This window comes from Gossypium hirsutum, chromosome A12 (assembly GCF_007990345.1).
Source record: "Gossypium hirsutum isolate 1008001.06 chromosome A12, Gossypium_hirsutum_v2.1, whole genome shotgun sequence".
Lineage (NCBI taxonomy): Eukaryota > Viridiplantae > Streptophyta > Magnoliopsida > Malvales > Malvaceae > Gossypium > Gossypium hirsutum.
In genome coordinates this window covers 81,097,154-81,107,409 of record NC_053435.1, presented here as the reverse complement: position 1 = coordinate 81,107,409, position 10,256 = coordinate 81,097,154, and the positions used below count along the sequence as shown (strand labels likewise).

The following is a 10,256-nucleotide window of genomic DNA, read 5'->3' as shown; positions in this document are numbered from 1 at the left end:
TATTTTTTCATGAAGTAATTTTAAATGTTACGAATTTGTGAATCAAAATTATTATTTTTATCTTCAATATTAATTGCTAGACTGACTTGAATGTAATATATATTTTACTCGTTGATAAATATTGTTCCATTGTATCGGTTTTTAAATTGTTGTTTAGAGTTTGCTAGTTGTACTTTTAAAAAAATTTTAACAACTCAATAACTTAAATAAAAATTTTAAAAAATTCAATGACTTGAATGAAATTTTTTTAATAATTTAATTACTATTTTATAATTTTTTGAAATAATGTAACTAAAATGTTTATACAATTTACCTTTAAAAATAATATGATAACGCACCTTTACTCCAGAAATGAACACAATTTCAATCACCAGCCTTGGACGTTAGCAGTAAAATGATAAAAATAATAAAAGAATTCAACATTATTCAAATTAACAGTTTAACAAAACAATATATTACAGTTTGGATGGACGAGTTGGTGTATTTAATTTATTTTTATCTTACTTTATAATATCATTTCAATGTTTAATTTTATCGCAGTCATTATTTTTACACTAAGTAAACACCCCATCATTTAATCCCAACCTTACTCATCCTCCTCTTAACACCCTCAGCCTCTTTATTTAAACCCCAATTTCATCTCCAAACTACATTTTTGTGGCTTTTGGGGTTATTTTCATATTTTTCACTTAGTCCTCACTTGCTATAATCTATAAGTGATATTTCTTGAGAAAATTATTAGTAAATTGTGTAATAAAATGGCAGAGATATCTTACGGAGGTTTTATGGGTGTCATGGCTATTTTGGCTCTTGTTTTCGCCATTGTTTCACCTTATGTTGAGGCTCAAGCTTCTGCACCAGCTCCTTCTCCTACAAGTGATGGTAACTCCTTTTTCCTCTTCTTCTTTTTATTTTTTATTTTTTTTAACAATCTCTTTTGGGGTCTTTAGATCTCTCTTATTGGCTGCCATTTCTGTATTTCTCATAGAAAAAAAATATTTTTTTTCTCTTCTTTAGATCTGCGGAAATTTTGGGAACTCTCTTCCTCTTAGTTCTATATTTATTTATTAATTGATATTGAAGCATATGCCAATATATAGATATATATATATTGAATTGGAATACTGGTTTCATTTTGTTGTTTGTTTCCTCTAAATATCATTAGAATTTTTTGCCATAAAAAAAGTAAATGCCTGTCTAGTGTGTTTTCTGGGATTAAAATGTTGCTGTTTTGATCGTCTCTGATATGGGATAAAAGCAACATTTTATTTCTTCAACTTGATAATTTTCTTACATTTTTTGTTTGTCTTAAAATTTGAAATTTTTTTAAGTTCATCATTGAACTTAAATTTCCTTAACATTCATGCTATCATACATTAACAAATTCTATATTCAAGGACCAAATTGAATTTTTTTTTGTCAATTTACAAGATTAATATTGATAAAAAAAAGCCAGGGACCAAGATAATAAGAGTGGTCAAAGTTGAGGACTAGATGCTATTTTATTCTTATTAATATATAATGAGAGTAATTATTCTATCAAATATTTAAACAATATCGTAAACCAGTTATAAAGTATTTTCAATTTCTGCTGCACGTTTCACTAGAAAATAAAAAAAATTAGAAAAATTAAAATATTTTACATGATGTTGTCAAAATATTTTTTATTAAGTTAAAATATTTTCAATGTTTGTACTTTTATTTTTTCAAAAAATAAATTGTTTTACTTTTTGGATTTATAAATACAACTTTAATTATTAACCCTATTAAAATTTTTAGCTTCAATACAAATGTTTTTTTTATATGCCTACTAAGTGAATTTGAAATTTAATTCCATACTTTTATAATTTTATTTTGATTTTTTTCTTCACTTTTTGAATTTAAAAATGCAAGTCTAATTATTGACACTATTAAATTTCTTTTGTTAAATTCATGTTGAGTACAATATTTTGTTTTTAATTATATGGCTATTAAGTGAGTTTTTTTATTTAAAAAATTCCATACCAACAAATTTTAAAAAATAATTTTAATGATGTTAACAATTGAATTTAAAATTTGAAATTTAAAAAGTTAGGGTCTCAATTCTTGAAACAAAAGTAGATAAATTAGATTCTAAATATAAAAAGAGTACACGGACTTAAAGTATAGTTAAATCTTATTATTATTTATATTATTACCTTACCACACCTAAAAGACATTTGGCAACATCTTAAACCTAATTTTTTATTAAAATATTATAAAAAATTAATTATGAAAATAATATGGGTCTCAAATTATTTGTCAAAATTTATGTTTTAATTAGTAACACAAATTTCCAAACACGCCATTCAAAATGGCTATTTAATTTTATTTTCAACCAAATAGCCATTTGAAATGGTGAATTCTAAGACGGCAAAATCTAATTTGTCATTTTGAAATCTCAAATCAAGGGGTGAAGCTAAAATAATTTTTTAGGGGCTAAATGAAAATTTAATTTTTTTATAATCTATATATTTATAATTTTTAAAGAATTAAATCATATTTTTATAATTTTAAAGAGGCAATGTGCAATTTTTATAACTAGACCCTGCTAGTTTCTTAAATTTGCCTCTGCCCAAATCATCATATCAGATGACTATTTGGTTGAATTAAAAAAAAAAATCAAAAACCTATTCAAAGGATAATATTTTACTAAATAATTTGGATATCATATTATTTGAGTAAATAATTATTAATTTTATATTATTTTAATAAAAACCCAGTTGTATATTTTTAATTCTCCCAACTGATAATATTCCATGTTTAAAATGAAGTTGTAAATAATTAAATTTGGTTAATGTTGGGCAGGAACTTCAATTGATCAAGGAATTGCTTATGTGCTAATGCTTGTGGCATTGATGCTCACATATCTTATCCACCCTTTAGATGCTTCCTCCTACACCTTCTTTTGATTTATTTATTTAGGACTAGGAATTGAGACATTCATTTATGTTGGAGATTGCTGTGAATAAATCTATGAACCTTTATTTATTTATTTTCATGAGGTGATGGGTGGATGGTTTCCATTTATTTTTACTTTTTTGTTGTTGGTTAAATACAGTTTTATCGGTAGGTGTTAATACCCTAATTTTGGTAACTTGAATTCGATTTAAACTTAATTGAATACCTATTTTAAGTTGGAATTTGGCTTGAGATATAAATAAGTTATTTAAGTTTGAGCTCAATTAAGTTCGTTTATCAATTTTTTGTACCTGAACTTGATTAAGCTTGTACATATTCAAGCTCGATATTAATTTGATAATTAAGCTTAGGGTTAATAATATATATTAAGGGCAATAACATATTACAAGCTGTTTGGGTCGAGTATTACTAAGCTCAATTTTGACTCAACCAATAGCTCGAGTTGCTTGAGCTTGAGCTTATCAATTATTGAAGGAGTTCGAGTTTTTTTCAAGTTGAACTTGAGTAGTTTGTGAGTATCAATGCAATATTTTTAGAACCAAATCAATGGTCAAACAGGTGAGTCATTGGTTCACCAATATTTTAGGTTAATTAGTTGTAGGGGCCACCTTAAATATACCTTAGTCTGAGGTTTATCTGCATTAGAAGACCTTCGATCAACCTCAGTATAAATGCTTGAGCAAATTGTTGCCTTTCCACCTTGCTAGAAGATTCATCGAGATGTTTGCAATTATTTTCTAATTATTATATATATATATTCAACCATCTCTAAACTTGTCTGACACCTTACCCAGTAGCTACTAGCAAAATGGGCTCCAATCCTCAACGTGTGATACACCTATAACAACTGCTTCATCAACCAGTAGATTGAGTTGTAATGTCATATTCTCGAGTGTAATCATATACTCATTGCACGAAAGATGGAATTGGTGTGTTTCAGGTCTCCATCTCTCCAACAAAGCACTGATAAGTATAGGCTCCAATATAGTCCCATCGAGCATACGGGACACGTGTAAGAATCCCTCCTCTTTCAAGTACCACTCTATAACGCATGGTGTTCTCACACTTAAATAGTGTACACATGTTTGAATAATGCGATCTTCGTCCTAATTATGTAAATATAAAACACAATCAGAATACTAAATAAATTTCAACAAATTAATAATGATACTAATAAAACAAAACAAAAATTCTCACCATCTGTAATTGGAGGCGGAAAATATGTTTGTGATTGAGACGGAACAGTGGCGTTCACATTTTTAAAATCTGTAAGGTTTGTTAAATTAATTTATGCAATCTACATATAATTTATTTAACAAATAAATAAATTTATAAGTTATAATATTATTAAAATACCACTTTAGTTAACAAAAATTAATAATCTATTTAACATAAAAATATGGTTAAATATAATATAATTCTCCCTATAATGAATTACCTTATTAACTTATGTTACTTGAGAAATTTGAGATGATGAAAATTGAACAAAAGCACAAAATTACTAATATTTGGTAATTCAAATGAAAATATTTTTAGAGATTGAGATTGAAACTTGAGAATGAAATGAAATTAAAAGGGTTTGGAGGGTCAAATGGTAATATTACTGTTTTTAATTTATTTTACTATTGTGCAACCGTTAAAAAATCTAACGGTCTCGATTTTAACCGTAGTTCCTTTTTCTAATGGTTACAAAATTGAGAGGCCCAAATTTTGTAAGCGTTGTGATCCAACGATCGCGAATGGGTGATGGTTTTGCTGGGCAGCTGCCAATGCCATGCAAGAAAAATCGACCTAAATCCCATATTTTTTTTTCTTCAAAATCGACATGAATACTTAATTTTTCCAATTAAATGATAATTACATACATATTCTTATAATTACAAGATATTCTATCTTAGAAACAACCTATTTGAAATAACAAGAACTTACATAGCAATTCTTTTCATATTGTAGTCGAGAAATATACCTTGAAAAGGAAGAAAAAAGAGAGAGACTGGAAGGTATCATTTCTTTTTAATTAACGGTTAATTGCACTAAATGTCCTCAAATTATCACTTAGATTTTAATTTGGTTTATAAATTTCAAAACGTTAGTCCTCAATATATTAATTTCATATCAATCATGTCCTTGAATATAAATTATAAATATGTGTGTATCTATTGTAAGAATAATTTGGATATAACATGTTAAATACAATGCCAATTAAATTTAATAAAGTTATTGCTTTCTGTTTAATACATTATATCTAAGTTGTTTATGCAGCAGATATACACAATTTTAATATACTCTTTGCCAACTCAAACTAACGAAAAAATTGATGGAACAATCTGATTGATATGATAACGATAATATGAAAGAATCAACTAAAATGTTTCGAAATGTGGAAAACAGCAATTTGATGCTAAAAGTAATTATCGACATCCCATGTACAAGACTCAAAATCAACATCTAATTTAACAGAAATATCAACACGATCTTGTTCAAAAATGTTGTCTTCTGGTAGCATCATTTGCTCGAAAAATATTGGCGCAGGGTTATCATTCTTAAAGTAATCACATAAACCACAATCCGCTAACAAATACTCATCTGAAAGGTTACTTGCATCTTTCGGGACTTGATCGGCATGTGAGTTATCTTCAGATTCTATTTGAAGTTCAGTTTCTTCGTTGGCCCTAAATCAGAGAACCGATGTAGGTGAAGAAAGAGCTTGGGATTCTTGGCTAGAATTATACTCAAAAATCGTTTCGAGTTCAATCTCCGATGTGGAAGGCGGTTTTACGAAGTTTGTAAGAGCGTTAGGGCCTTTTATTCGAATCGCGGCTCTATCGTAAACCAATGCAGCTTCTTCAGCGGTGTCGTAAGTCCCGAGCCAAACCCTAGTTCGACTCGTGGGATCTCTGATCTCAGCCGCCCATCTTCCCCATGGCCTTCGCCGAACCCCGCGGTACTTCACACCGTTAGACAAACATTGTTGCTGTTGCTTTTTTGATCTCATACTTGAAAGATTGCTCTTACAATCTTCGACCCTGATCCCGTTTATGTTCCGTTTCGCTCTCCGATGCTCGGGTTTTTCGCTAGAAGAAGAATCTGTGGCGTCGCCATCGGTAATACAAACCTTAATGATTCTAGAGGCTTTGGCATTGGACTCCATGGGAGAGATTAAACTTTGTTGGTAACTTGAGTAATTTTTTTTTACATCAAATTATGGGATTTTTATTTTTATTTTTGCTTTTAAGGGAAAAGAATCAGTAAATGAAACGGTATTTTTCAAAGCAAAACTAAAAGCTTATGGGAGAGTCAAAATGCCAAGATTCGCTGTTTTAGGATTAAATAACTAATTATCCTGTTATTAATTTATTTTAGGTGTAATTTTGAATTCCCTCTCTCTACTACATAAAAATTACGTTAGAACTGTTCATGAACCAAGTGATACGAGTAGTCTGGCCCAACTTGAATTGGACTTGTATAATGAATTTTTGTTCACAACTCAACTCCATTCAACTTGAATTCAAATAAATGATTTTATTTGAATTTAATTATAAAATATACAAATATTGTGACAGCCCAAAATTGACCCTAGTCGGGAAGTGGTTTCGGGACCGCTAAACCGAGTCACCGAAATGTTTGAATGTGATATTTATTGTCTAGAATATGTAATTATGAATGTGTAAAAATTTCAAGCTTCGTTTTAGTCGATTGCACGTGAATTTAGTCAATAGGACTTATGTGCGACATTTTTGAAATGTGATAGGTCGAAGCATAAGGACCTATTAGTGCATGAAATAAAAAAGGGGGACTTGCATGTCAAATTCCCCCCTAATTAGTAGTGGCCGGCCATGACAAGCATGGTAGACCAAGTGTGATGGGCAAGACATGTCATAGACATGTTGTGTTGGTGCATCATGGGTGGAAAAAAATAAAATAAGGAGCATGGGCATAAAATAATGAAAGGGAATATGATGAAAAAAAAAGTGTGGTTGTTTCCCCCCCCCATTGCCGTGAGTTAAAGAAAAGAAAAGAGAAAATTTTGTTCATCCTTTTTCATCTTCATTTGGCCGAAAATTCAAAGGAAGGAGGAAGGAGTTCTTGCTTCATGTTTGGTTTGGAAGAGGATTAGGAGGAGGTTTGGCCATACTTGTATCTAGATCAAGGTATGTTTGAGGTTGTGTCATGAGATTCATGCATGTTTTTAGTTGCTAGCTTGAGTTCTAATTAGCCCATGGTTCAAATCCTTGCTATGTCATGGGGATGATATTCGGCCTAGGTAGATTTTGTGTTAATGCCATTGCATGCTAAATATGAAGCTTGTTAATGATGCATGTGATGGTGGATTGATGATTCTTGAATCTTCTTTTTTAGCATTTTTGAGTGAGCACATATGTGCATTGGTTGCTAGATGGAGAAGAATCGGCTAGCAAGTTGTGTGCTAAGGCCGAATATAATTTTTGTATATTAATGAGTAATGCATGTGTTAAATTGATGGAAAGGGAGAGGATGCTTTACTAGTGTATATATGTGTGTATTAGCCAAGTTTTGAACTTGAAACAAAAGGGTGTTTAGTCAATACAAGTGACCATACTTGTAGAATGTATTAAGTGTTGAAATCGACCCCAACATAGACATGCATATTCGGCCATAGGAAGGAGATTGGTGTTGCATGTATTCGGTTAGAGGCAAGCATATTGATGCTTTTGTCTTGGCTTAGAAAATTCGGCCAAGGGGGAAAAATTAGCTAAAATGTTGAGTTTGATTCATGATTCCGTACATATGTGACCTTAATGTCTAATGTATAAATATGGGCTAAGTGCCTTGTGTTCCTCTTTTCGATGCTCAAATGATTAAATCAATTTATTTGTTTAATTAAGCTCAAGAGCAAAGGGGAACTAAATCCGATAAAGGGAAGGAAAAAGTGGTCGAATAGCTATCGGAATCGTTCGACAACACCCGAGGTAAGTTCTTGAGTAAAAGAGCTTAAATTATGATTTGATTAGATCATGTTTTAAGCAAATTAAAATCATGCTCTTTGTGTGGCTATTGAGCCGAAATTGCAAGAATGATAAGTGTCTTGTGTTCGAGTTTTGCTAACGAAAATGAAATACGAATGTGCCATGATTTATTGTTAAATGTGCATGGTTATTTGAATGATGTCCGGGCTAAGTCCCGAAGGCTTTGTGCTAAGTGACCATATCCGGACTAAGATCCGAAGGCATTTGTGCGAGATACTAATTCCGGGCTAAGCCCGAAGGCATTTGTGCGAGTTACTAAATCCGGGTTAAGTCCCGAAGGCAATTGTGCGAGTTACTATAACCGGGCTATGTCCCGAAGGCAATTGAACGAGTAGCTATATCCGGTTAAATTCCGAAGGTATGTGATTTGGGTATGAATGATCTTGCTGTAAAAATTTCAGTAAATACTCTAGAAACATCCCAACATTGAGGTATGTTTCGTATGTGCTTGAATTTAGTTGAGCCCTTACAAATAAGTATTCGCTCAGTTGATAAACGAGCTACCGACCTTTGGCTAAGTTGATCTTTTGTGTATGTACATAAGGGTTGGTAATGTGAAGCAAGTATGATATTGAAAAATTGTGCATATGAAATTATCCGTTTAGCTACATGAATGCTATACTTTTGTTGTGCTGGAATTCCTTGCTCAAAACTTACTAAGCATAAATTGCTTACTCCGTTTCTTTGATCCTCTGTTTTATAGATTTTGGTTCTCCAGCTATCGGACTCGGGATTTTGAAGTCGAAGTCGCCCACACTATCAAAGCCCCCCCTTTTTGGTACAATTTTGGTTGAACTTCGAAATGGCATGTATAGGACTACCCGTTTGTTGTGGGTCATGGACCCTTTGGACTTGTATAATTTTGGATAGCCATGCGAAAATGGCTTATATATGTTTGAGTATAATGTTATAATCATTTGGTGTGGATATGCTTGACAAGGATTGGCCATGGGAATGGTTAATCACTATCATAAATTGTGCTATTTATGCAAAAAGGGCTAGTTGAATCATGGAAACCATGAAATAGGTAAAGTCTACCTTAAAGGCAGATGCTGACAGCAGCAGTGATGTAGATTTGGAAATTCACTAAAAATAGTAGGAATGGAATTAAATAGTGAATAAATTATGTAAACGAACCTTGATGAATCTATTTTCATAGGAAAGTAACGAAACAATCATACGGACAGTATGTTAAGAGATATTCAGGTTCTCGTGAGACAGGGCCAGAACAGTTTCTGGATTTCCTGTTCCGACTTTGGAAATTCATTATAAATTAACCAGGGACAATTAGGAGTCAAGCCATATATGTATAGATTCCTCTCTGAGTCTAGTTTCTATATAAACAAACGGAATCAGTATTGAAGCCCTGTACAGGGAGATATCCAAGTCGTAATGCGCAAAGGTCAGGGTAGTCGATCCCTGTAACATGGGAGACTTTGACTAATAAACTGTACTAATTGGCCTAACAAAAAATTTTAGAAAAAAATATGTAGATGGGTATATGAGTCTAGTTTCAGGGAAAATTTACGGAACTGGATTCTGAGTTTTTGAACTCAAGATATGATTTTTAAAGCGACTAGTACGCAGATTGGCAGTGTCTGGGAAAATTTTTTTTTAAAAGTCTGTTAACACCTCGTGTTCGACTCCGGTGACGGTCTCGGGTTCGGGGTGTTACAAATATAATATATTATTTTATTATTCCTTGAACTGTAATATGAACTTTTGGACAGATCAATCTTACGTTGAGCTTGAATATTACTTTTTAAATCAAGTCTTAGCTCGACTTGATCTATAGGTAACTCTACTCTATGTTTTACCAACACTCATGCATAATTAATTAAATTTCATATATCGATATTCTAAAATTATGCATGCTAAAAGAAAATACAACCTAAGTCTCATGTTACAATTCAAAATAAAATAGTACAATCTTTGAATAATAATAATCAAGCTGAGACCCCTTCGGATGTCGTGTCCGCCTCCTAACCTATTAGGTTATCTGAAAAGATGGAAAAATAAAAGGAAGTAAGCTATGAAGTTCAGTGTGAGTTCCATCACAAGAAAATTTAATGCAACCGATTAGCTTACAAAATCAAATCACATAGAGTAATTCACAATAGCATTTTGAGCATATCGGTTTATCAGATCAGCTCATCAATGTATATACATATTAACATATATGATCTCAAAAATCTCAAATAGTATGCACATGCTTTGTGAATACAATACAGGTTTAATAGAAAAGATCCCACCCTACTGCTACACATCATAGCTGGAGTTCCCTAAAACTCGTCTATCCTTACACACCGA

At 31.6% G+C, this 10,256-nt stretch overlaps 2 protein-coding genes across 2 annotated transcripts; one reads left to right on the top strand and one right to left on the bottom strand.

Moving 5' to 3' along the window:
- Positions 1-541: 541 nt before the first annotated feature.
- Positions 542-3,054, top strand: LOC107948193 (arabinogalactan protein 20). The gene is made up of 2 exons (XM_016882661.2): positions 542-882; positions 2,827-3,054. The coding sequence occupies exons 1-2, from the start codon at positions 759-761 to the stop codon at positions 2,928-2,930; spliced, it is 228 nt and encodes a 75-aa protein (XP_016738150.1). The 5' UTR covers positions 542-758; the 3' UTR covers positions 2,931-3,054.
- A 2,287-nt stretch (positions 3,055-5,341) lies between these two features.
- Positions 5,342-6,091, bottom strand: LOC107947753 (ethylene-responsive transcription factor CRF6). The gene is made up of 2 exons (XM_016882281.2): positions 5,673-6,091; positions 5,342-5,612 (listed from the first exon to the last, which is right to left on the bottom strand). The coding sequence occupies exons 1-2, from the start codon at positions 6,089-6,091 to the stop codon at positions 5,342-5,344; spliced, it is 690 nt and encodes a 229-aa protein (XP_016737770.2).
- Between the last annotated feature and the right edge of the window lie 4,165 nt (positions 6,092-10,256).

What these genes read in the sequence shown, in the direction of transcription:
- LOC107947753 (XM_016882281.2), bottom strand. Translation starts at nt 6,091, where the DNA reads ATGGAGTCCAATGCCAAAGCCTCTAGAATCATTAAGGTTTGTATTACC. An exon ending in GAACTCGAAACGATTTTTGA is followed by an intron (nt 5,613 to 5,672) that starts GTATAATTCTAG and finishes TCTCTGATTTAG; the next exon opens with GGCCAACGAAGAAACTGAAC.
- LOC107948193 (XM_016882661.2), top strand. Translation starts at nt 759, where the DNA reads ATGGCAGAGATATCTTACGGAGGTTTTATGGGTGTCATGGCTATTTTG. An exon ending in TCCTTCTCCTACAAGTGATG is followed by an intron (nt 883 to 2,826) that starts GTAACTCCTTTT and finishes AATGTTGGGCAG; the next exon opens with GAACTTCAATTGATCAAGGA.